This window comes from Cygnus olor, chromosome 26 (assembly GCF_009769625.2).
Source record: "Cygnus olor isolate bCygOlo1 chromosome 26, bCygOlo1.pri.v2, whole genome shotgun sequence".
Classification (NCBI taxonomy): domain Eukaryota; kingdom Metazoa; phylum Chordata; class Aves; order Anseriformes; family Anatidae; genus Cygnus; species Cygnus olor.
In genome coordinates this window covers 2,020,657-2,045,190 of record NC_049194.1, presented here as the reverse complement: position 1 = coordinate 2,045,190, position 24,534 = coordinate 2,020,657, and the positions used below count along the sequence as shown (strand labels likewise).

Below are 24,534 nucleotides of genomic sequence, written 5' to 3'. Positions count from 1 at the left end.
CTCTTTCCTCTATGTTTTTGGGCAGCAAGGATGAGCAGGTGAAGGCAGAGAATAGCTTAAACTTTGGAGTTCTAAACAGGGTTGTGGTCCTTTAAAGCTGGAAGGCAGTACGGGAGCTGAGCCTTCCTTTGGCCTGTGTTACAAATACATGGGAAGATCTGAGCCTGCAGATTAAGGCTTGGACTCTCAAGCAGGGAATGCTCTTCACTACTTTTGCTAAGCATTACCTCAGGTGTGGGCTGGGAGAACTTGCAGATTAAGCATACAGAACAGGCAAGGGACACAGTGGATTTTATTCAGATTTATTGAAGGAGGTCCAGTCTAAGTAATAAACACACACAACTGCTGTATAAAAAAGAGTACAGAACCAGCCCATGGGCAAAGTACTGTCACGTGTTAAGACATTTCAGGCAACTGCCTCTGGTGCTGACTGCATTCCAAGTCACAGCTATCAGACAGCAGTACAGTCCAGAGCCTGCTGCCAGTTACTTAAGAGCTTCCTTTGTCCCTTCCAGTAAAAATATCACTTAAAATATTAAAAGAAAGAAGTAGAAAACAATCCTCTGGCTCCCGGTCTGAAATCATCGCATGAGTGAGCAGAAAACTTGGAAACCTCGTGCCGTCTCAAGGGACAGCGCAAGCTGCCAGTCCACAGGGGCCCCTCTATGCTTGTCCCCTCCCTGTTCTGAATGAAGGGGATTTACAGAAGTGGTTCAGAGCCAAAGCCGCATTGCCTTGAGCCCTGCTGCTGCTAATGAGATCTGTACAAGGGCTGGCATCCAGGACAGTTCAGACTTGCTGGGTAGCAGGGAGGCACTCCTACTGCCCATGTCTTCTGTCTGGGTCCTTGGTGAGGTACAACTGGCAAAATCAGATGTGAAGCCTGTAGTGCAGAAGAGAGCATTATGAGACGTGCGCACTAAACCCAAGAATGCTCCCCAGGGCTCAAAACCAACAGAGAAATCTGCTATTGTGGAATGACTACTGCTTCTTCCCCTCCGCAGCCAAGAATTTTCTATAGGTGTTACAGATTATCTTATTAAACAAGTTTGTTTGGTTAGCAGATCTCTTGCAAGGGGAAAAAAAAAAAGCGGGGATCTGTGATTCACTGGCATCTTTTCTGCCAAAAGTGTCTAGGAAGGTTTAATTCCAGTTGCAAACTTTTAAAAAGTTAATTGCTGCGTAGCAGGAAAGAAATGGCTTGAAGGGGACACCAGAGAGTAATTAGAAGTGCAGAAAGCCTATGTTTATATGTAGACAGGGCTTGTCTTACAGATGCAATTACCAACCACCCTGGGACTAAATCCGAGCTATAATCTTGTTCTGGCACCAGCTCATAGCCCTCGTGTCCCACAAGACATTTGGGTGCCACTAGCAGATTAACTGTGGCACCAGGAGGAGGAAGCTGTGCTAAAAGCAGCAGCCAGCCCCTCGTGGCACCACACCGTCTGCCCGAGCTCCCCCCGCCAGCCCGCGTGTTAACACAGTGATCGGCTCGACGAGCTTTTTGTACCAGGGACACCCAATCCTGCTCGCAGATAGCATTCCCCAAAATCTTTGCATAGGCCAGGACTCAGTGGAAGGACTAGGACGCCAGGTTAAGCGTCTTGTTATTTATACTAATCTTCTCCCCACGGCATTTGAGCGTCTAGAAAGATGCTCTCTCTGGCAGGGTTTGAGATCTCAAACTACCAGCCTAGAAGCACACTTCTGGAGCCGCTGCCTGCACAACGCTGTTCTCTAGGACAACTCCAGCCAGGATCACAGCGCATCTGCCCTTCAGAGTCCAACCCTCACGCAGCACAAAGTGAAGGAGCAGCTCTCCGTTGACACACAACCATTTACCTTCCAGATTCTTCGCAGCACCGCAGCTCAGGCAGAGAGGTACTTCCAGGTGCTGACGAAGGCGGTGGGGATCAGGGAGTAAGGCACTGTCGTGACGCTGCTCCAGGTGTCGGATGACGGGTCGTAACAGTCCAGCGTCTTGCAGCGCTGAGCCCCACAGTAGCCCCCCACCACGTACAGTCTGTTACCCGATGTAACAGCACGGCAGCTGATGCGCTTAGCGGTCACGTCCCCAAACTTGGACCACTGGTAGGTGTCACTGTGGAAGCGGTAAGCGGAGCTGGCAGAGAACTCCGTGTCCCCCCCGATCACGATGATGTGGCTGCCCACCACCGCCGCAGCCGTGTACCGCCAGGGCTGGGGGCAGCTGGCAGGCACAGTCCAGCGGTTCTGGCAGGGGTCAAAGCACTGCACCTTGGGCAGCTTCTCCTGGTTTGCGCTGGTGCCACCGAAAACAAACAGCTTCATCTTGGCCCCCACCACGGCGGCGTTGCTTACGCCTTCTCGGAGAGGGGCCACCAAGGACCATTTGTCCAGCTGGGGGTCGTAGTGTTCGACTTGCTTGAGAGAGACGGAGGGAGAGGCCGGGAAGGCGCCGCTCCCTGCTGTGTGACCCCCCACCACGTACAGACAGTTGTCCAGCTCAGCAGAGCCGTGGCCAAACCGCGCCACCAGCATGGGTGCAGCTTTCGCCCACTCGTCATGGAGGGTGTCATAAACCCAGACATCCTTGGAGGCTCCGTTCTCGGAGCCTTTGCCACCCGTGATGTACACCTTGCACCCGATGGCGCAGGCACTGCACTCCTTGCGAGGGCTTGGGATGTCAGCACGGGGAATGATCTCACGAGTTTTACGATCCAGCATGTAAATCTTGTCGCACATGAAGGTCTGGCCACCGAGCAGCAGCAGGGCCTGGCTGACCTTGCGGGGCCGGGCACAGCACCCCGTCACAAGGCCATCGTTCTGCAGGATCTTCATTTTGCATCGTACCGCGTCGGCCACGATCTCCTCCCCCAGCTTGTGGCTGGTCACCAGCTTCTCGCAGGCCACCTGCTTCCGCAGGTAGGACTCGGGGAGAAGGGCCAGGCGGACGGAGCGCAGCAGCTCCGGCAGAACTTCGTGGCGTCGGGGCAAATCGTACCGGATCCAGCCTATAACAGCTTCGTACACCAGGGTCTCGTCCTCTACCTCCAGCTCTTCGCTCTCCACCAGCTCCAGCAGCTTGTCTTTGGGCAGGCGGAGGAAGTCTTCGGTCTTGCAGAGCGAGGTGAAGTTGGCCAACGCCATCCTCCAGGACAGCTCCAGCAGCCGCTCGCAGCAGTGGGCGTCGGACAGCAGCAGCATGTTCAGGCAGTTCCCCGGGTAGAGGTTCTTCTCCAGGAAGTCGGCCGAAGCATCCCGAATATCCTGGAACTGCAACATGTCCCCAGCCTCCAGCAAGGACTCGGCGTTCTCCTCGTTGATCAGCACGCGGGCCGAGTAGGCGTAGTCCAGCAGCAGCTCCAGCACCTCGGGATGGAGGGAGTCGTGGAAGTTGACTTCGGCGTCTCTGCTCTCCTTCAGGCCCCCGCTGAACATCGCGTCGAAGTAGCGGCTGCAGGAGGCCAGCACGGCGCGGTGGCAGTGGAAGGCCTGGTTCCCGGCGCGCAGCACCACGTCGGTGAAGAGGTGCCGCTTGCGGAGCAGGTTCAGGTGGGTGAGGAGGCTGTCGGCGTGGCCCGGCTTGTGGAAGAGCTGGATGTTCATGGAGCCGGAGCTCGAGCGGGATTTCCGGTTCTCGTGGCTGCTCACGGACATGGTGGGGAGGCTGCTCCGCGAGGGATAACCGGGGGCGGGGGGGGGGGGGCGGTCAGCGGCGAGGCTCGAACAGCTCCGGGCAGGACGAGCCCTGCGGTGGGGCGGGGGCAGCGCGGTGCCCGGCGGCCGGGGACCCAAACGGGACGGGGCACGGGGCCTGCCGCGTCCCGAACGGGTGGCGATGGGCGGTCCCGGTGCTCCCCCCGGTGCCGCTGCTCCCCCCGGTGCCGCTCCTTACCGGGCTCAGCCCCGGGCCGCCTCCGCCCGCCGCGCCCGCTGCCCCGCTCTGCCGCCGCGCCCCGCAGCCGCCGCGTGGCCGCCCCGCCGCAAGCCCCGCCCCCCGCGGCGGGCCAGCCAATCACCGCCCGCGGCGCCCGCGGCTCGTTCTTTGTGAATGAGAACCCGGGGCCGGGCGTGCGCATGCGCCGCGCGTTAACCCTTTCCCTCCCATCGCCCTCCTATGCGGGGCGGCGCCGGGCAGCGCTGCCCCCCACCCCCGCACCCGCACCCTTGGGGCAGGAGCACCCCTCCCTTCCGCAGCAGGCCTCCAGCAGCCCCGGGGAGGGGAGCGGCACGCCAGATCTGCCACCCATAAAGCGCGGTTGCAGCTTTGTTCGTTGTCGCCCTGCCATAAAGGGGCCATAAAGCAGGAGCCACGATTCTGAGCCGTTATCAGCAACCGCTGCACAACCCGCGCTATCTGCTCATGGCCTCTCGCATCGCGGCTTGCTGACAAAGTGAGGTCACGGCCGGAACAAACCATCCCTGCTCAGCAAATGTTTCCTGCGTGGGGCAAAGCGAGAGCTGAGTAGAGCTGAGGGCCGTAACGGCGAAGAGCAGCGGCAGGTTCCCGGGAGGACCAATTCTGCCCCCGTAAGATCTTGTGCAAAAAAGATAAAGTCAGCTGCAGCAAGTGCTGCCACGGAGTCAGCAGCCAGCAGCCGCCACCAATAGCTGCTTGAACACTATGGGTCATTTGGGTGCAAAACGGTTCAACAGGACAGTGCTAGGTTCAGACAGCCCCGTACCTGAGAACCTCCTGAGCTTTAATGTCCGCAGCTTAAAGCTCCGTGACAATGTGAAGTGCATAACGCAAGTGCACATAAACCAGTTTATAGCATCCTTTCGCTACATTAAAAGCATGATTTGTTTTTACTACTTCTGCATCAGAGGCGGTTTGCATAGGCACATTTGTTTTGTTTTTTAAATGACTGTAACTACACCTTGTCCCATGCTAAGCAGCACAGCATGTCCTGAAGGAGTGGTTTTACTAGGTTTCAAACACGCGTATAGGATCTGACATATTTAAAAAAAACTGCAATGTCACAGCTGGTGACATCCGAGGACGGGACTGGGCAACAGCTACAGCTGTCTGTCAGCAGCCGTACCCAGATGCTCCACCCATTTCGAGGCAAGACCTGCAGTGTGATTACAGAAAGAAGAGCCTTTTCCAGATAATAGCTGCCAGCAAGCCGAGTTGTACTGCAAGTAGACACCTGCAAATCTGCCACCAACTTCTGAGCGAAGACATCATCTGTGGCAGAGCTGTCACTTAGCAGGGTGAAGGTCCAGATAAACAACCAAGCAGGGCAGCAAGGACAGGGCAAAGGATAAAGAGTATCAAGGCCTTGCTATGCTCTTTGAACACTGGTAGGAGAGAGTTTCCCGTGTCCATGCCGAAAAAAAAGAAAAGCTGAACGTCCTGGAAAGGTGGTCTGTGTGGAACTGAGCGGCATGGAGCACAAACACTGCCTGGACTAGGCAGAACTGTTTTCAAAAGATGCAGCTATGTGAAAAGCTAAAGTAGTCAGGTGCTTTGAATTATTCCGCTAGAAGAAAGGCGGGTGACAGATGGTCTCTGCCTGCCCTTGGGGGTGCTGCAGCTAACACAGAACAAACGTGTTTTGTTGCCTAGAAACAGTTTGGGGCTTTCTACAGCCAGATAAATAACATTTGTCTAGTTATCAGAAGTAATGATGACTCAAGGCCACTTTTGAAGCATTCATCTCATTTATTATTGGCACTGCTTAGAAATATGACTGTAAAACTCATTCTTGCATTGGTTTGACCGGTCCTTTCAAAAGTGATTAATTTGTTTCTTTTTTTTAAAAAGTCCGTTGGCTCTTGCAGAGCTCGGTGGAAGAGCTCCACCCGGTGGCCTTCCACAAAGGCACAGCTGAAGCCTCTGCACTTTTTTTTTGCATGTTCTGGTTTAACCGAGAAGTCTCAATTCACAGTATTTCTCCATAAATGAGTAATAGAGGCTGGAGGAAAGCTTAGTAAGGCGTTGCTTACAGTTGCTGTTTCTTTCCCGTATCACCTCTACAGAAACACAACTGTCATAAACTAAACAGCCCGCATCCCTCTGCCACCTGCTCCTCTTTGTGCTTGGGGTATCTGCTCTGGACTCAAGCACCAAAATATCTGACAGAGAAGCTTCTGTGATGAAGGTCCCCTCCCTGGCTCAGATGAGGCACCAAGTGCTGAGCCTGGAGCTTGAACTTCCAGAATCCATCCCTTGGAAGTTTTGAGTAAAAGAACCGTGGCCATTTCTCCACCAAACACTGACTTTGTACTCTTTTAAATGAGCAAAGACCGGAGGATTGCATTTGTCTTTTGAAGTACAGGAAGGAAGGATGGAAGCGAGTACAACTTTTTTCCTCTATGTCATCAATCCTATGAGACTTGTCAATTTTCAGATGACTAACCTGATTTCAGATTTCTCTGATGAAGAGTAATAAAATAAGTGATCCTCTCTGTAAAAGGGATCTCGATTACAGTCTCAATTACAGGATGCACAGAATTACAATCATCGATAGCCAGGAAAGTTAAAAACACCCTGCCCCAATAAATGCATTTTTACCATGTAAAAACTGGGTTCCAGAGGCTTAATATGGCTCAAACAGCTCCAGAATTGCCCTCTCTAGATGCCTGGTAGATACCAATCAGGGAAGAGATGGTCCCCAGGAGTCCTACTAGCCACGGCGGAAACCGCCCAGCCCAAAGAAATCCTGGTGGCAGCCAGTGGATGGCATTGGCGAGATCTGCCATGTTACTGACGATGCTCAGAACTTCGCTCTTCACTTGGGCTTTCATTTTCTTGTGATCCTGCGGTGAAGATGTACTGTTGAAAGCAAGAACAGTATTAGTAACAGCTCACAGCGTAATAATAATTATTGATGGCTCGCAAATGAGAATAAAAATATCTGGGTTGAAACAGACACAGAGCCAGGAAAAGAAATCCTACCCCTTCTGCTGCCTCAGCTTCTTTCTTAACTGGAACAAAATTCTCAAGGATCTGAAAACAACCGGATTTAAAGTTATTTCCCCTGTAGCATCGAAGGGGAGAACTTTACTTTAGTGTTAACTTCATCCGTGAGCATCTCAGCGGAGAGGCGCCTTCGTTTCAGCCCGCTCCCCAGCCGGCCTTACCGCAGGACACCCAGGAGCAGGGAGAAGCCCCAGAGCCTGGTGCTCGCATCCCACCACTTGCTAGAGCTGGCGTGGATGATGCCGGCGTCGGCTGCCCAGGCGACGTGCTCGCAGGGGTAGTACAGCTGGTCGGCCACGTTGCAGAGCACCGAGAGCCCGCGCACCAGCACGTCCTCGTCCTGCGGGGAGCACGGCGGGCACGCCTTCACACCTGCGCTCCACCCCGGGGCTGCTCCCAGTATTCCCACCGCCGCCCTGCGCTCACCTCGGGCCCCAGCCCGTAGCCGCGGCTGTAGCTGAGCATGGCGAGGTCGTCGAAGAGCCGCAGGACGGTGCGGCAGTGGCTGAGCTGCGCCGACACGGCCAGGAGGCTCCCGGGCAGCCCAGCTGCGGGGCTCCGCCGTCCTCCCAGCGCCCCGCCAGCCAGCTGGCAGCCATAGCAGAGCGCGCGGACCTGCGGAGGCAAAGCCCGGTGAGGAACAGCCGGGATCGGGCCTTGCCCGGCCGCCCCCCGCCACTCACCGCCCGGTCCCGGCCGCGGTAGGACTCGAGGGCTGCGACCAGGCCGCGGAGCCCCCCCGCCGCCATGGCAACGCTTCCTGGTCGGGGCGCGCGGGGCAGGCCGGGAACATGGCGGAGCGGGGCCGTCGCCATGGTGACGAGGCCTAGCGGCTGCGGGGCTCCGTCGAGGCCTTCGTGTGGGGATGGCGGCCTCGTGCCCTCCCTCAGCCCCCAGCCCGGGTGTTTCCATCCTGCAGGGATCCCGCCTGCAGCTGGGGGCTGGCCGCGGAGTCCCCGAGGAGGCCTGTCGGCCGTTTTCTCACGTTCCGTTCCCCCCTTTCTGGGGGGTTCACAGGCCGGCGCCGGCCGCGCAGCCCCGCAGCGGGGATGTGCTGAACCAGAGGCTGGCTGCGGGCAGGGAGCTCTGCTGTGAGATGCTCCTGGCCTTTCCAGAGTGGCCCCTGGAGCTGGTCGCCCCCATTGTGACCCCAGCATTGTGCATCCGGATGCACGCGGACCCCCGCATCCGGGTCCTCATCTCAGCAACAAGGGAGAGCTACCCCTGTCCTGATGCCCCCCCCCCCAGAGAGCTGCTCTTCCCAAAGCCCAGGAGTGGAGCGATAACGTTCTTTGTGGAGACAGAGAGAAAATAAGGCTCCCTCCATCCGTCTACACCTTCTCATATTCAGCACACGAGATCCAGCCTGTTGCCAGGGCACGTCATGTGTACAGGGGTGAGTTGTCCTCACAGTCTAAAGGGCTGCGGGGATTTTTGGTGGCATGCCTCAGAGTCATGCTGCAAACAATTAAAGCTGTTACCATGATTTGGGTATTTTACTTTCTGATTTCATAGCTGAATAAATCAACCTGATGCTTATAAAACAAGTTTATTTGTGCTAACTAGAGCCACTCACCAGCCAAGCTTTTCCAGCAGAGAACATCTTTGCTCGCTGTAGCCTCAGATGTTGTAGTTCTCACGCCAAACCTGCATCACTTCTGATGCACCACATCCGTGTTCTGCAATCTTGCAGTTCACCTTGTTGCAATCTGGTGTTCATTGCTTTGCTGTTTAACTGTACTAAATTGATTCAGGAGTACGAAATCAATGTTCACTGTTCCAGACAAGAGGAAGCACAGGTATTCAGCAGGATAGCCTGTCCGGCATCTCCAGGAGCTGCTCCTTCTGATGAACATTGCTATTTAAGCAGCTCATATCTGATATCTTGCAGGATCTACAACAAGGAGCGTGCTGTCTTCCAGATCCACCACACAAACCTGCAGCTAGGGGTGGTTGCACCAGATTTTCCACGTCAACATCAGAGCTCTTCCCAGTACACGATCTAGGTAGGGTAAGTCTGTGACACAGACAATGCACAGACCACTGCTGATGTTTATAACCAGATGAACAGTGGGTTTTATCACTTGTTCTTAATGATATAATTACAAAAAGATACAATACATGGATATTGTATGTATACAATTTTTTTTTAATATTTTATCATTTTTGTGTACTCAGTGCCAGTATCCTCACAGTGAGGTTCAGTTTCATTCTCACCCTACTTCCCTTGCAGGTTAAACACCTGCATTTATTCCTGTGCTCTATTGCATGTGGAGAAACTGCTGTAGCTATAATTGTTCAGAGGCTGGAGTTCTCTGACATCTTTCACTCTTGCCTTTGCCAGAGCCTGTAGCTATTGCTTGTCCAAACAAAAATGCCTCATCCATCCCCAGAGGCGACGAAGACCCTGAGAGAAATCGTGCGCTAGCGGGAATGACTACGACGCAGGTCTTCTACCCAGAGGTCTGTTCCCAGCTCTGCAGGTGATTCTCTGGTGGAGAATCTCTCCTTTTTAATGCACGCTCTTCTGGCACCTCCTTAAGCCAATATTGTCTCTTCTCCCCTTTCCACACTGGGTGGCAATGCTAGACTCTGGGCTGCATGGGGATGTAATGTGAAACAGGGCACCTTTCCCAGCTACAGCCTATTTCTGTTAAAGCCAGCTCTTGTGTTCTCTAGACTGGCAGGTGGAACTTCTCACCGAAGCCTGACTTGCTACTGCAGAAACGTCAAAGCAGCATCTCCTTAGGAGATGACCGTTCAGGCTCCTGTTACTTCAGCACAACGCAGCAGTCAGACTATCAGCCACCACGCCAGACCCAGAGGGTGACAGGAGACAGCAAGAATCAACGTCACAGCCACATCCCCTTCAACTACCACAGTAAGACTAAGTTGCTCAGACTGTCGTGGTGCTGGATGTCTTGCTTACCCATCACCTTGATGCCTGTGCCAGCCGTAGTCATTCACTGTTATCATACAGCAATTGTTAGCATATTCAGATGGTGACATGAGTGATTTCTGGGACATGAACCAGTGGTTCTGCAGCTGAGAGAGGCCCCTTCACACCATGTATCTGTTTTTAATCCATTTGTTTTACTAGATGTGGAACAGATCACAGTGGCAATTGCTGTTTTCATTGGCCACATAACTACTACATGGAATGATATTCCTGTATCTTCCATGTGAATTTCTTCATTTACCTCCTCACTCTGAGAACTGTCTGACTGCAATTGTGTGCTTGCCAAAGGTTTTCTTCGAAGCGCTGACTGCAAAGCCTGTCTTTGCCTCTCGTTAGTGGAAATGCATGCAGATCTGCGACTGCAAGTCAAACTGCAAAGCTTTTCTGATGTTGCCTCCTAATTTACTGGCTTGAATTTTCTTTTTACTTCAATCTGTGAGCAGATGAAAGTCCTGTCACAGCCACGCAGGCCATGCTGGTCCCACACCGACAGCAGAAACAGCGACTCTCTGAAGACATGCTACAGCAGGTACAGCATTAATAGGCTTGTGTTTACCACGGGCAGGTTAGGGAAGCAGGATTATACAAAGGGAAGCTGTAGCCGCCCCATTAACATCATCAGATTTGATGTGTGCTCTTGAGCCATTTAAAGTGGGACAGTCATGCATCAAACCCTGTCTGTATCCAGTCTTTAGAAAACGCGCTGTGGGGAGCAGAGTTGTAGCTGAGAAAATCTTTGAAGGGAGGGGAGGGACAGGTGACTAAGACCTAAGCCGAGGGAGGGGGAAGGTGATTTTGGTCCTCCCAGAGGATCAGAAGAGGAAAATCTCAGGCATAAATTAACATGTCCAGAGGTGTCCAGTCAGGGTAATGCCTCTGCACCACCACCAGAGACGACTGAGCAATTGCCATAGAGAGAGGATGCAGGAAGGCACAGGCTTCGGCTGCTCAGGGGGACAACCCTCTGGGCAGCCACTATGGGGCTCAGATGTAGGGGCTGCCAGGTTCCACGTTACCACCTGCCTCTTCCCCAGCTCTGTGACCCCACGCTGAAAGCCCTTGTGTCTCCTCAGATGAAATGCTCGCCCTTGGTGCTACCCTGGAGGGCGCAGGACCTCTTCAGCACAGAGCAGAAGGATGCGTTCACACCTAAGTCCAGAGGCCCAGCAGAAATCCAAACGGGAGACTCCCAAGTGAGCCGCATCCCACTGGGGACCCTGAAAGGATACTGCCCCTGGAGGAAGGTGGTCTTTGCACCGTGACGTTCCCCCTTTCTCACTGACTGCCCAGGACTTCCTGCGCCATCGACTGCCTCTGTGTTGTTTTACCTAGCTCTTCTGGTGCCCTGCTTTCGGCCCATCTGTGTGTTATTACAGGTAACATTTATTTCAAGAGCTGAATGAGGACACAAGGTGTTGTGACAACAAGAATAAACAGCTGGGGATCAGCCCAAAGACATGGGTGACACATTTCTGTGGGTTGCAAGACCCACAGAGTGCCTCCAGGCGGGTGCTGGGGCAGGAGGGAGCAGGTGGGGTAGGGGAAGCTCAGAGGAAGGGCAAGAGATCAGAGGCAAAGTGAGAGGCACTGTCAGGGCTGTATGTGGGCTGGAATCTTCCCTTGTCATCTGTTTAGATTTTGGTGTCAAGGCCTGAAACCAAAGGCCAGTGAACAGTAGGACAGAGAGGTAGCCCTCCCCAGCTTATGATGAGTGGGCTGTTTTCCTAGCGACGAGCACTGTATTTTTGTTGAGTTGATAGCTCACGTGGATTTCCTGAATGCTGAGCTTGCACTAACTCTGTTTGGGCTGTAGATATTTTGAAGCGGGATCCGTGTGGGGCGGTCAGCTCCCTCCCCTGGGAGGCCAAGTGAGCAGGGTCAGCTGGTGCCTTGTCACAGCTGCCACTTCACAAGCTCTTCTTGGCCTTCTGATGCGGACAGACTTGATTCATGTGTGCTGCAAACCAACACCAAAGCATTTGAGCAGGCGTTACTAAATCATTTCCAATCGCTGCGTTCTGTACGTAAGCAGGGGCTGGGCCCACAAACCCCTTGTGCTTTCCTCTTGGGATTTGACTCTGCATCTCTTGGGAAAGGGACGTTCTGTGCTCCACACGTACTTCAAAGAAGCTGCACACTCAAGCCTTGCAAATTCCCACAGGCACCTCACATCGGTGTCTTACACTGGTATGTTGCAAACACCTCGATTCAAACGCCTAGATTGCATCACCTGGTGTAGTAACAGGGACTTGCATACACTACGGGTCTGCCCCATAGCTTTTATGTGACCCTGAGGTGGCATTGCCACCTGTTGCACTACTGCGGGAACAGCTGTGGGTCACTGGGGTTGTTAAATGGTGAACATCAGCCTTTTGGGGGTACCAGCTGGCTGGGGAGCTGCTGCTGGGAGGACCCTGAGGTTGTTTACTTCTTTTTTCACATTTGATGCGATTTCAGACACAGAAAGCAAAGCTGACTTTTGGGATAAGGGTCTTGGCTTTCTAAACCCCTCTCCGTCCACTTCCAGAAATGCTTCAGGAATGCCTGAATTTGGGAAGGCCAAACAGCCTTCCTATGCTTCCCCCAGTGACATGAAACCTGCCAGCGCGGCTGGCGGTGCGTGACAGCTCCCTGCGGACGGAGCCACCAGCACGTACCAGTGGCACATCAACAGCGCCTGTGACTCAGAGATAAGACAACGTGACGTTATTTCTCCTTCGGCTTAAAAACGTGCCACTCGCCTCCGCGGCCCCCTCCTCGGCGCTGCACCAGCCTCACACACGGGGTCAGCACTAAAGTGTCACCATGTAACGGGGTCTCAGTCCAACCCTGGGAGAGCTAGGCCTGGAGGGCTGGGCCGCTTAGGGGCAGGGATAAATAAGGATTTCGGGGCAGCCTTTGCTCTTTCTTCCCTTCCCTGGAGGGCCGCACAGGTGCCTGTCCCGCTTGCCCAAAGTGGGGACCAGCCTGCCTCCCAGAGCTGCCCGGATAGTCAGGGGCAGCAGCGATGCAGCCCCTCAGGCGCGTGCGGAGCTTGGCGGTGGAGCTGGAGGACGGGAGAACGTGGGGTGCCTACGGCAGCGGGGAGCTGCTGCACGGCCGCGTGCGGCTGGAGCTGCGCGGTGCGCTGCGGCTACGGGCGCTGGAGGTGTGCGCTCGCGGGCGCGCTTTCGTGCACTGGCTGGAGAGCCACAGCGTGGGGCTCAACACCGTCTACCACGATTACACAGCCTTCCAGACCTTCCTGTACCGCCGCTGCCAGCTCATCCCCGGTAAGGCTGGGGCTCAGGGGTGGCTGTGTGCTACAGGGTGTTGGGTTGATACCTCCATGGGATGCAGGCACCCCTTCTGGGCAGGTCTCCACCCTTCTTGTGAAGGTTGGTGCCACCTGCAAGCAGCAGCATCCCTCTCGGCCTCTGCCAAGGGTTTCTTTGCTGCTGGTTTCTGGGAGGTCGCCTGCAAACTCGGGGCTGGTGAGCACGAAAGGGTTGTGGCTTTTGTTCTGTTTGCACAGGGAAGTGCAAATAGAAGTGTCTGTTCACAAGCGTGGAAAGAGCACTTAGTAGTTCAGTAAATATTTGTTTCCAGTTTTCTGATGCTGGAACCACATGCCCAGCTGGCATGTTGCTTGGATCTACTGCATGAGGACAAGCCACCTGAATTATTTGCCTAGTTGGGATGAAATGATCCAGAGCCAAGGGATACGGGACATCGCAGCTGTCCATCCGCTCGTTAACTCTGCCTTATGAAAGTGCTTGTCTTTTATCCTCCCCCACAATGATATTGTTACAGCCGTGGCTCTGTGCTTCCTCCCCTTTCCGATGCCATTTTATTGCCTGTCCTGCTTGGTGTATTAGGGTGCCTAATACTACGTACTGAGGGCATGTGGTTGTGCTGGCGGCCAAGGGCCCAGCTGGCAAACGTAGAGCTTGCAGGAGTGATGGCAGCTGCTGCTCTGGAGGTGTTTTTGTCCCTAGACTGCACTGTAGGGCCATATTCTCTTTTTCTGGACGACTGTACCTTGCCACCTGCTCCAAACACCTGCATTACTCCAGAGTTTGTCTTTTTGGCAGCGGCTCGTCTGTGCTGTGCCTAAGGATGGCCCCTTGGCAGCTGCAAGTGTGTTAAGCGGCCTGATGACACTTAAGGATGTGGGAGAAGCCCGCGCCCTGAACTCCAGTGGAGAAGATCCTGAGTGGTCATCACACTGTTTGGATGGTGGCTGCATTAGCTGTAAGGGTATAGGGTGAGTTTTATTCCCCATTATCCCTGCAGTGAATGTCTGTAGAGAAGCCACGAGCTGCCGCGAGCACGTTTGCATTCTGCTGCTAGGACTGTGTATTATACAAGCCCCCGGAGCCGGCTGGAGGAGGGCGCTTAGCCAAGGGCTGGAGGAATTACAGGAGCTGCTTGGCCTTGCCAGCACCCTGCAGTCCTGTAGCTCAGAGCTAATGGCTTCTGGCCCTCGCCTACTGCGTGGGGAGAGTTTAAGTGGGCTCCGTGGGGAGCAGGGAGCCTCGCCAGAACTTGCGGGCTGTGATTTTATCGTCTGTGTCCACACAGTGATTCCTTCTCTCCTTTGTGAGAGGGTCACGGGCCTGTGATCACAGGAGTGCTTTAAGGAGGCTTTTTGGCTGCTCTGCGGCCAAAATCCCTTCCCGTGGATCCCGCTGGGTTCCTGCTCTGTTCCCGGTCACCGGTGGCAGCGTGAGGACGTTCCTGAGGTTGGCTAGCGAGAGGCTGGTGAAAACGTGCCATCATCGGCAGGCCCGGTGACTGCTCCCTTGTTGCTTCTCGATGAGATCAACTGTGTCTGCGTGGTGTTTAAAAAATGCAGGTTTTGTCATGGTAACAAGGCAGTGCAGAGGAGGGAAGCCAGGCGGAGATAAGCGCCCTCCGCTCTGCTCTCCACTCAGCTGTGACTTTATCTGCAGTTTCCTAGCGGGGTGGTGAGGGCTGGCACGGGGGTGCTGTGCTTCGAGACGTGAGAAAGGGTGGAAGGAGGATGTTCGGACTGCGTTTCAGGGCCATTGAATGTATATTGTGTAAACAGGGGACGGGAAGAGAGGAAAAGATAGGGGTTTAATGGGCAAAGCCAAGGCCCCGGCTGCTTCTTCGTGAGGTGATGTGAGAGGGGCCTGGGAAACACCGGTGCTTTCTGTGCACTGATCCTGTCCGCCCGAGGGTCCCACAGCACTGCCCAGGGGTGCAGGCTCCTGCCCCAGCGTGAGGCCAGCCTCTAGGAGCCCCGTTATTTAGGGAGGCCTCAGGAGAGGTAAGGCACATGGGCTAAGAGCACGCCAGGCTCCCGTTCAGCGGCGGGGCGGCCACCTTGGTCTTGGCACGCACGCAACGCTCGTGAATCCAGCAGGGACGGGGCTTGTTCCTCACGCTGGGAGCGTGCCGCTTGTGCAAGGTCCTGCGCATCGGCTCAGGTAGAGCTGCTGCCTCGTCCTGCCTGCTGCACCCCGGCTGCTTGGCAGAGCCTTGCATGGCTCCAGGGCCATCGGCGAGCAGCAGCTGGGTCCCCAGGGCGAGCAGGGGAAGGAGAAGCTCCTTGGGAGCTGCTGTCAGCTCCTGCTGGGGCTGGTTTCAGCCTGGCCAGACTCTAGGTGGGGCTGATGAGTTGGAGATGGCTCCTGCGTGGAGCCCGGCCGGCTTTTAGCCGGCTGTGGGCACGGAAAGCCCTGGGAGCCGGTTGTGGCCCTGGGCCCCGCAGCCGGAGGTCCTTGGGGAGAGGAGAGACCCCACCACCACCACCCCAACCCCCGGTGCCGTGGGTCCCGGGCAGGTCGGAGCGGGGCTTCGCAGCCTCGCGTGCGGCGGAGGCGAGCGGCGGCACATGCGGCACGGGAGGGAGGTTTGCAGAGATTCGCATCCCGTGGGCGACGGCTGAGTCACGGGCTGGGGGCTGCGCGCTGACGGGCTGCAGCGGGGATGTGCAAAGCACAGGACGGAGCTGTCTCAGCCCCACCGCAGCTCCAAGACCCCCCCCCCTGGGGCCCACACGACCTCCAGTGCCACCGTGCATCGAGGCGGGGACACCGGGCGCCTTCCCAGGGCTGCCGTCACCGCTTAACTCCTGCCGTGACGTGCCTTCCTTCCTTCTTTCCCGTTGCTGTCGGGCTCCCCTTGCAGTGTTTGCTATGATTCATATTTGCTCGTGACAGCAAACGGTCACGTACGTAAAACAAAATGCGGTCCCCTGCCCTCGCGGGGGGGGCAGACAATTCCAGTCTGCCTTTGGAGGCAGCTAAAGCGTTGCGAGGCTCCAGCCCAGCTCATTTTCAGGGGCTGAGATCAACCCAGTTCAGCACAGCAGGACTTGCCCAACACGGCTGGGAGCAACTCTAAAATCCTCAAGGCTTTTGCAGCCAAATGCTGAGTAACATTTTAATGCCTGCCTGTTTTGTCTTATCCCCAGCCCGTGCCCGGGGTGGAGAGCTCTGCTGCTTCGCAAATGTGACAATCATGTTTAAAGTGGAAGCTTCTAAGGCTGCATTAACCCTTTTGGAGGGGGCATGGGCCACTTTCTGCCTCACTCCCCCCTTTTACAACATCTCTGCGTGCTGCTAATGGTGGTGTCCGTGCTAAGAACCAACAGCTTTGTGCTTTTACCCCTACCGAGCACCAGCAGCAGCAGATGCTGATGACGGAGCGAGACCCCTGCGCTGCCCACGCAGGTATAATTTGTCGCTGGGTTTTGGAGCAGCACCACACAAACCCCAGCACGAGCTGGTAGAGAACCAGCGCTTCCCTGGTTAAAAGGCGCGGGGAAGATGCATTGCTCACTGTGTAATTGCACAAGCTGAATGGGAGCCAGTACTTCATTTCTTAGAAATAAGCAAAGCGATGTCCCAGACCAGCTTTCCCTTCACCGCCAGTTGGCCCGGCCCTGCCGTGCGAGGAGCCGAGATCCAGTTGCAGCCTGTTCTGACCCCTGGGAATGGCTCTTGGGAAAGACGTGCGTGTATCTGTGTGCGGCGCGGCGCTCGGCTCCCGCCTGCGGGAACGGGACGGAAAGGCGCTGCCGCTCCGAGGCGTGCTTATCGAGCGGGGTGAGAAATCCCCCGGTCACAGCCGCTGGCTGCGAGCCTGAGAACGCAGAGTCTGGGGTGTGCGGGGTCAGGGACATGGCCGTGGTGGGAGCCAGAAGCCTTCCTCACGCGGGGACAGCAGCACCGCAGCAGAGAGGGGCTGATGTACGGGGGGCAAACGCCGCTCTTACACACGTGTCTTCTGCGTGGTCCCTGCGGGGCTGGCGGCTCAGCCCCCGGCCCCGTCCTCACCGCATCCTGCCCCGTCCCTGCTTCATCCTGCACTATCCCTTCCTCATCCTGCCCCATCCTGCCCCATCCCCAACCCATCCTGCTCCATCCCTGCTTCATCCTGCTCTATCCTTTCCTCATCCTGCCCTATCCTGAACCCATCCTGCCCCATCTTGCCCCATCCCTGCTTCATCCTGCCCTGTCCCTGCCCCATCCCTGCCTCATCCCTAACCCATCCTGCCCCCTCCCCAACCCATCCCAGCCCCGTCTTTGCTTCATCCTGCCCTATCCCTTCCCCATCCTGCCCCATCCCCAACCCATCCTGCCCCATCCCGCCCCATCCCACCCCACCCTACCCCATCCCTGCTTCATCCCGCCCCATCCCTACCCCATCCCTGCTTCATCCTGCTCTCTCTCTTCCTCATCCTGCCCCATCCCACCCCATTCTGCCCTATCCCCAACCCATCCTGCCCCATCCCCACCCCATCCTACCCCATCCCCGCCCCATCCCCGCCACCAGCCGAAGCCCCGCCACCCCTCGGCCACCTCAGCACCGCAACCTCCGAGGTGCCGAGCCCTGGGGAGCCCCATCCTGCCGGGGGGGGGGGGGGGGGGGGGGGGGCCGCCCCCCGCCGCCTCCTCCTTGTTTTGCAGCACCCTCCGGGGCCGCCCCGTCCCGCCCCGTCGGGGCCGCCCCCGGGCGCGCCGGGCACTTAAAAAGCGGGGCCGGGGCGGCGGGGCCGGGAGCCGGAGCCGCCATCTCGCCATGCTTTTCGACCGCCTCAAACGCTTCGCGATCGTGCTGGAGGGTGCGGAGCGGGGGGCTCCGGCCGCTTTCAGCCCCGGGCAGGCGGTGGCCGGCCGGGTGCTGCTGGAGCTGGCGGCGGCGGCGAGGCTCGGGGCGCTCCGGCTGCGGGCGGTCGGCGCCGCCCGCGTCCACTGGACCGAGTCCCGCAGCGCCGGCTCCAGCACCGCCTACACGCAGAGTTACAGCGACCAGGTGGAGTTCCTCAGCCACCGAGACACGCTGCTGGCCCCGCCAGGTACCGCGGGGAGCCGGGGGGCGAGCTGCGGGGGGGGGAGTTGGGGCTGGGGGCTCCAGGGTTAGGGTTAGGGTTGTGGTTAGGGTTAGGATTATGGTTAGGGTTGCGGCCCGGCTCTTGGGGAGCTGGGGGCACCCTGCCCGGTGTCCCCCCCCTTCTCTAATCCCATCCCTTCTGGAGAAGCAACCTCGGGGAGCTGCAGGCTCTGCAGCCCCAGGGGTCCCAGCCGGCCCCACCGAGCACGGTGGGTGCAGCCCTGCAGGGCACAGGGTGCTCGGTCACCCTCCTTAGCTCCAAGTGACCAAGCTGCGGTGCTGGGCAGCCACAGGGTGAAGCAGAGCCCACCCGGGCAGCCCCCGGCTCCCCAAGGCACTGCACGCACAGGGGCGTGCGGAGAGCAGAGCCCGGTGCCCGTGGGAGGTGCCTGGCCGCGGGTCACAGCTGTGTTGTTGTTGCTGCTGCTGCTGCAGTTTAACCCCGGCAGAAATAGTCCAGCACTGTCGTGCTGCTCCTTCCCTGCCTGTACTGCTCCGCCACCGATTTGCTCAGGGAGGAAGTCCTGCAGATGTGAGATAATCGTCTTCAATCTGTTTTGCCCACAGACAATGGTGAAGTCACCGTCCTGCAGGCAGGAAGGCACGAGTTCCCCTTCACTTTCCAGCTCCCGGAGTAAGTTCGTGTTTTTTGTTGCCTTAATGTAAAGGGGAAGAGGAGCTGCTCGGTGCATGACACAGGTCCTGGGGAGGGTGGACAGGGCACCTTGGAGCCAAACCTTTCAGCAGAGCCCTCCTGAATTGCTCACTGCTTGTACACTACACAGGACCCTGGCTACCTCCTTCGAGGGAAAGCACGGCAGCGTGCGCTACTGGGTGAAAGCCAAACTGCACAGACCCTGGTCGACGGTGAAGAAGGTGAAGAAGGAGTTCACTGTGATCGAACCCATCGACATCAACACGCCTGCGCTTCTGGTGAGCTCCCCCTGCTCCGCCTGGGGGCTGCAGCATCTAAAATGTGGCCAGTGCCTAAAGTGAGCTTGTCAAACATGTCACGGGCCTGATGTCCAGAGGGAATGTTTGTCCCCCGTGACTTGTGCCCTCCAGCACTGCCTGGGCTGGGCCCCGAGGAGCACGGAGGTCATCTGTGCCTCTTGTTTTTTGGGAACTTAAATGCATTGCGAAAGCATCTTGCATAAGATTCCTAGGAACTTGTTGATGCTCCCCAGCAGGTTGTCAGCACCAGGGAGGTGTTCGCTTTGTCTTTCATCGTTTCTTTCTAAATAGCTTAAATATGTCCCTTTTTTCCAGGCTCCGCAGGCAGGTGCTAAGGAGAAACTTGCTCGTGCCTGGTACTGCAATCGTGGTCAGGTTTCTGTGACTGCCAAGATAGACCGAAAAGGCTACACCCCAGGTGAGCACCCCACCTTGACCTGGTGCCCTTGAACTTCTGCAGGCCCTGGGGTAAACCTTGGTGGGAGAGGATTTGGGGTCACCGCGAGCTGGGCTCTCGCCTGCTGGCACAAAATCAGAGGCCATTAGGGTGCGCACCTGATGCGAGCGGCCTCCTCAGGACGCGCTCCTTCTAGACGAAGCCTTGTGCCAGACAGCAGGACGAGCCCTTGGTGATCCTGTGCAGGAATTCCTCGGGCAGGACTGGGCTCCGTCTCCCCTCCTCCAACACGCACGTCTCTTTTGGCAGGTGAGGTCATCCCTATCTTTGCTGAGATCGACAACTGCACGAGCCGGGCGGTGGTGCCCAAGGCGGCCATCATCCAGACTCAGACCTTCATTGCTCGGGGCGCCAAGAAGCAGAAGAAGTCGGTGGTGACCAGCATTGTTGGTGACTCCATCGCAGCAGGGAAGCGGGAAGTGTGGCACGGGCGGGCGCTGAAGATCCCACCGGTGGGGCCGTCCATCCTCCAGTGCCGCATCATCCAAGTGGAATATTCCCTGAAGGTGAGGGACCTGGTGGGGACCAGTGTAGAAGGTTCAGCTCTTGGTTGTGCTCCCCGTCTCACCAGAGTCGTGCTCATCGTGCCCACTTTGGGCTGCTGCAGAGCATTTTGGGGCTGGTGATTTGTGTGAGGTCTCGGGTTCCTCCCGTGCACCTCCCCACTGCATGCAGGGGATGAGGGCTTGTTCTGGAGATCTCCCTTTGCGTCCCACCACAAGAATTCCCTTCTGGCCAGCTTGAGCTGGCGATCTGGGGAAGAAAGGTCCGCCCCTCTGGATTGGGAAAACACCAACAGCTAAGTTTCCCTCTTGTCTCCTGTCTCTGCAGGTTTGTGTGGATATTCCTGGGACGTCCAAGCTGCTCCTCGAACTGCCGCTTGTCATCGGAACAATCCCGCTGCATCCATTCGGGAGCCGCACGTCCAGCGTCAGCAGCCAGTACAGCATCAACCTGGACTGGCTGAGCACCATCCCGGAGCAGCCAGAGGGTGAGCGTCTCCCTGGGATCTGCCTGGGTGCTGCAAACCCTCTGCCTGGGATAGAGAGGGGCAGAGCAAGTTCTCAGCCTTGCCCCTTGCTCCAGGACTAGCTTTTGCATTTTTTACTTAATTTTTCAATTGTGGGTTCCCTCTGAACTGATGCCATTTACCAAGAACTGGGAGGGTTTGGGAGATAGTGAATCTGAAGCCATTTTACCTGCATGTTCTAGTCCCTGATGCCTTTTTTCTTTTTTTCCTCTCTTCAGCTCCCCCTGAATACTCGTCAGTCGTGTCCAGCCCAGAGGCTGAGCAGAGCCTGGCTCCGCCGTGCCGCAGCGAACTTGGCGGTGTCCTGGAAGGGCCCTTCTTCGCCTACATCCAGGAGTTTCGCTTCCGACCACCTCCGCTGTATTCGGAGGTAACAAATCCCCCAGCTCTGCGGACCTGGGCTTGGGGGCTGGAGGGAGATGGGAGGGATGTGACTGCTGCCAGGGTTCTTGACTCTAAATTTGGCTTTGCAGATTGATCCAAACCCACCGTCAGACAATATCCGTCCACGCTGCATGACCTGCTGAGAGAAGTGCCTCGGATGTGGCTGACAGCGTGACAACCCATCGGGTTGAAAGCTTGCACCCTCGCAGCCCTTCGGTCTGGGAACGGCGCCCGAGCGGTGGCTGAGCGACCAGAGCTGCAGCGCTGAGACCCCGTCTGTGATCGCTGCCCTCCGTGCTCCTGCCGTGACCGTCCCACGGGCTGACACCGAGCTGCAGGGCTGGCTGGTGGTGTGGACTCGTGTGTGGTAGGAGAGCACGTGAGACCCTGCGGTGTGAGCAGTTAGGCGGGATGTGGAGGGTTAATCACCACCCCAGCATTTTGGGGTTCGGACGGGACATTTGGCACGAGCCAAGGTTGCTCTCACCTTGTCGGCTGTGGCTGTGCTCTGGCAACTCCTGTCACGGAAAACAGGAGCTTGGAGGTATTTTTCAGGATTACTAGAGAATATTTTATAATCTTGTGCTGAGTTCTTCCCGTGGTGGTGCGGGTGCAGCCCTTCTCCTGCAGTAGCTCACCAGGACTGCAGCATCCTAAGAAAGTAACAGGCCTTTTTCTGGCCAGATGAAGCAGGGCCTTTGTCCGCTGCTGAGAAATGTTGCCACAAGCCTGGTGATGCCTGCAGGGCGAATGGTTTGAGCTGCCTTAACAGCCTGGCCAAAAATGTAAAGACTTCCATGGATTATTGTCAGGGCAGAGGACTGGGGGGATGAATTTGTTTCCAAAGCAGCAGAGATGTGCGGTGACATTTTGGTGCCATTTACCAAGAATGTGAAAGCCGGTTCCTGCATGCTGGCCTCAAACGTGCACCATGTGCTGCTACCTCCCCCCCAGGCTGGGGCTGAAAACCAGCCCCTCGCCTGTGGTGCCACCACGGGGGGTGGTCTTGCTGGGCTCCGTGGTGGCCAAGGAAACCAGAAAGAAGTCTGCTCCGAGGCTGGCAGCAGCCACAAACACTGATGGGAGATGTGGAGCTGAAATGAGCCCTCCAGGGCCAGGAGACCTCCTCAGGAGGGGCCTGATCCTGTGCCCGCAGAGGGGCCGGCAGCCCCGGCACGGTGAGGAAGGCACAGCAGCAGTTTGTGCTCCCAGGGTGAGTGCTGCTGGTGGGGGAGCCGACGAGCCGGGTGCTGCAGTGTGCCTGCTGGGGCTGACCCCACACCCTCTGGCATAACCTGGGCAGGGTTTGGGGGCTGGGGACCTTTGCATTCCCTCTCTGAGACAATCCTGACGAGCGCCCATGGGGCCGCTCGCTTCCCATGCAGAACTAAAGCCGGGCGTGTGTCATCCTCTGTGCTGGGACCGTGCTCGGCTCACTGGGGATTGCTCAGAGGACTTTTTGTATCTGTGAACACTTTTATAATGACCACTCTTGTCTCTGATATTGTTCTTTTTGTACAACTTTAGTTGGGGGATTTTTGTTTGAAATAAATTCTTTACACCCAGCTGTTGCTTGGCTCTTACATGGTGGATGTTTTTCTGTTGTGCTGTTCCTGCTGGACCCACTCTGCCGGTGCTTCCCTGGCTCCCGTGGCAGCTGGGGGATGGTGCAGACAAGTGGGAGTGCTCTGACCCTCACCACATCGCCCTGCGGGTGCCCAGATCCACCCCACTACCGGTATTAACTGGACTACCGGTATTAACTGGGTCAGGCGGTCAGCGCTGCCCTCCGGCACCGGTTAGGGGCTCGCAGCCTGTCCCAGCCCCAGGGCTGGTGCTGAAACGCTCCCCGGCTCTTGTGGTCGGTGTTGGTGCAGCACAGCCCGAGGCCAGGCAGCAAAGCCAGGTCCTGGCGGTCTGCTGAGACCCAGGGGGAGAAGGGTGAAGTGTCACGGAGCCATGCTCTGCTCCGTGCCTCCACGCAGCCTCGTCCCTCTTCCACCACCGCCTTAGTGCCGCGAGTGTCCCGTTGTGTTTTTGTGTTCGCTGCTATTTCTCTTGGGGGGGGCTGTGTTTGTCCTCCATCCCGTGGGGCTCGCTCGGCTCCAGCTGGGATGTGCCAGCTCCCACAAGGGCTGCGAGCGGCTCCTTCACCTGCTCCCTTTGCACCAAGCTCATTTTTTTGTGTTTGTCCTGGCATTTCTGTGCTCCACATCTCTGCTGAGCACAGCAGATTTACAGCATGCAAAACAGGGCTCGGGTCAGTTATGTCTTCCACCAGCTGTGCGGTTTAAAAATATTGCCACCAGACTGCAATTTTCCCCTTTTTTGTTGTTGCTTTGTTTTTTTGTTTTTCTGAGCTGATCCCTGCGGCGGCCGTGCTGGAGCACGTGTTCCCGCAGCAGGCTGGGGCGATAACGTGTCCACGTGGGGACCTCGCGCCCGCTCAAGCACTGTTCGCCTGCGAGAGCGCTGTGCTCACGCAACCTTTATTCGGATCTGATTTTATTTGGCATCCCCGGCTGCTCTGAGTAATCTTCCTCGGAAGAGGATTAAGCCGCCTCGCAGTGAATGTGTTCGCATCCCCCTTCGTGGAGACGCGCGCCCCGATTCGGCGCAGAGGCGGCCGATGCTGCGCGTCCCCGCGGTTGAGCCGTGCCGGGGCACGTTGGTGGGATCAAAGTGGGCACAAACCACAGCGCTGCACCCTCCTGAACACAGAGAAGCCTCTGAAGGGAAAACCCTGTGATCTGCCCACCCGGGGCCGGCACGCAGCCACGCTCTGCCATGCCACGGCACGGCACAAGGGAGCCATTCTACACCAGCAAACGCCTCCCTGCTGGCAGCAGGGATGAGCACTCCCTGGGGCAGAACCCCAGAGCTGCTGACCAGACCCCGATTATCTGCCCTGGCTGCACAAGGGGATTTTTATTCCAATGGAGGGGGAAGGAAGGGCTGCCGAGAACCGCGGTCGCATCCTGCCTGCTGCGCCCTTATGGGAAGGCTGCGGGGGCAGCCGTGGGGATGTGTCGGGCTGGGAAACCCAATGCTGGTGGGCACCGCTCCCAGCCCCCACGTGGGAGGGATCTTTCCAGCACTAATTCTTGCAAATGCCTCCAGGGTTTCTTGTAAAGCCATGGCATGGCTGGACAGTAACACAGCCAAGGGGGGGCCGGGCCGCTTGGGGCTGCTGCCAGCAAAGCGCCGCGCTCTCCAGTCCCCGAGGGGCTAAAAATACCCCGTCGGGATATGTGGCGCTGGGGCAAGGCACAGACCCCTGGGCAGGGCTTTCACAACCCTTGCCCCCGCTGCTGCTGCTCTCCAGCCCTGCTCTGTTTGTCTTCCCCGGCTCCAAAGTCCATCTCAAGCAGCCCGGGGCCTCTCCGGTTGGGTTTGTCAGGGCCAAGGGGGCTGCAGAGCAGGGGCAGCCCCGGTGCCGGTCGCAGCAGAGGCCAGCTCGCGGGCAGCAGGCGCGTTATGCAATTACAGTG

General features: G+C 57.1%; 4 protein-coding genes across 6 annotated transcripts; 2 read left to right on the top strand and 2 right to left on the bottom strand.

The window, feature by feature from the left end:
- Positions 1-286: 286 nt before the first annotated feature.
- Positions 287-3,975, bottom strand: LOC121060026 (ectoderm-neural cortex protein 1-like). Its single transcript, XM_040537371.1, has 2 exons — positions 1,846-3,975; positions 287-883 (listed from the first exon to the last, which is right to left on the bottom strand). The coding sequence occupies exon 1, from the start codon at positions 3,640-3,642 to the stop codon at positions 1,873-1,875; it is 1,770 nt and encodes a 589-aa protein (XP_040393305.1). The 5' UTR covers positions 3,643-3,975; the 3' UTR covers positions 287-883; positions 1,846-1,872.
- Positions 3,976-5,639: 1,664 nt separating this feature from the next.
- PEX11G (peroxisomal biogenesis factor 11 gamma) lies at positions 5,640-7,743 on the bottom strand. 2 transcript variants are annotated; one of them, XM_040537372.1, is made up of 5 exons: positions 7,597-7,743; positions 7,340-7,528; positions 7,075-7,253; positions 6,890-6,940; positions 5,640-6,766 (listed from the first exon to the last, which is right to left on the bottom strand). In XM_040537372.1, the coding sequence occupies exons 1-5, from the start codon at positions 7,726-7,728 to the stop codon at positions 6,541-6,543; spliced, it is 777 nt and encodes a 258-aa protein (XP_040393306.1). In that variant the 5' UTR covers positions 7,729-7,743; the 3' UTR covers positions 5,640-6,540. The 2 variants fall into 2 exon arrangements, with proteins under 2 accessions (XP_040393306.1, XP_040393307.1); XM_040537373.1 differs by lacking the exon at positions 7,075-7,253 and having other exon boundaries at positions 7,340-7,743.
- A 35-nt stretch (positions 7,744-7,778) lies between these two features.
- On the top strand, positions 7,779-11,328 carry LOC121060312. Its single transcript, XM_040538010.1, is given in 10 exon segments — positions 7,779-8,159; positions 8,162-8,404; positions 8,607-8,617; positions 8,668-8,712; positions 8,805-8,860; positions 8,863-8,919; positions 9,258-9,376; positions 9,593-9,794; positions 10,316-10,401; positions 10,946-11,328. Coding segments are annotated over 10 exon segments (1,389 nt in total). The 3' UTR covers positions 11,135-11,328.
- Positions 11,329-12,627: 1,299 nt separating this feature from the next.
- ARRDC2 (arrestin domain containing 2) lies at positions 12,628-22,608 on the top strand. 2 transcript variants are annotated; one of them, XM_040537795.1, is made up of 8 exons: positions 12,628-13,144; positions 18,786-18,852; positions 19,004-19,151; positions 19,488-19,590; positions 19,879-20,135; positions 20,461-20,620; positions 20,878-21,029; positions 21,133-22,608. In XM_040537795.1, exons 1-8 carry the CDS (start codon positions 12,880-12,882, stop codon positions 21,184-21,186), a joined length of 1,206 nt encoding a protein of 401 aa, XP_040393729.1. In that variant the 5' UTR covers positions 12,628-12,879; the 3' UTR covers positions 21,187-22,608. The 2 variants fall into 2 exon arrangements, with proteins under 2 accessions (XP_040393729.1, XP_040393728.1); XM_040537794.1 differs by lacking the exon at positions 12,628-13,144 and adding an exon at positions 17,847-18,183.
- The last annotated feature ends 1,926 nt before the right edge of the window (positions 22,609-24,534 follow it).

Bases quoted from the DNA above. Each gene is read 5' to 3' on its own strand.
- PEX11G (XM_040537372.1), bottom strand. From the start codon at position 7,728: ATGGCGACGGCCCCGCTCCGCCATGTTCCCGGCCTGCCCCGCGCGCCC. The intron at 7,254-7,339 runs GTGAGCGCAGGG...TGCTCCCCGCAG, and splicing joins GCTACGGGCTGGGGCCCGAG to GACGAGGACGTGCTGGTGCG. The intron at 6,941-7,074 runs GTAAGGCCGGCT...GGTTGTTTTCAG, and splicing joins CTGCTCCTGGGTGTCCTGCG to ATCCTTGAGAATTTTGTTCC.
- ARRDC2 (XM_040537794.1), top strand. From the start codon at position 17,907: ATGCTTTTCGACCGCCTCAAACGCTTCGCGATCGTGCTGGAGGGTGCG. The intron at 20,621-20,877 runs GTGAGCGTCTCC...TCCTCTCTTCAG, and splicing joins CATCCCGGAGCAGCCAGAGG to CTCCCCCTGAATACTCGTCA. The intron at 21,030-21,132 runs GTAACAAATCCC...TTGGCTTTGCAG, and splicing joins CACCTCCGCTGTATTCGGAG to ATTGATCCAAACCCACCGTC.
- LOC121060026 (XM_040537371.1), bottom strand. From the start codon at position 3,642: ATGTCCGTGAGCAGCCACGAGAACCGGAAATCCCGCTCGAGCTCCGGC.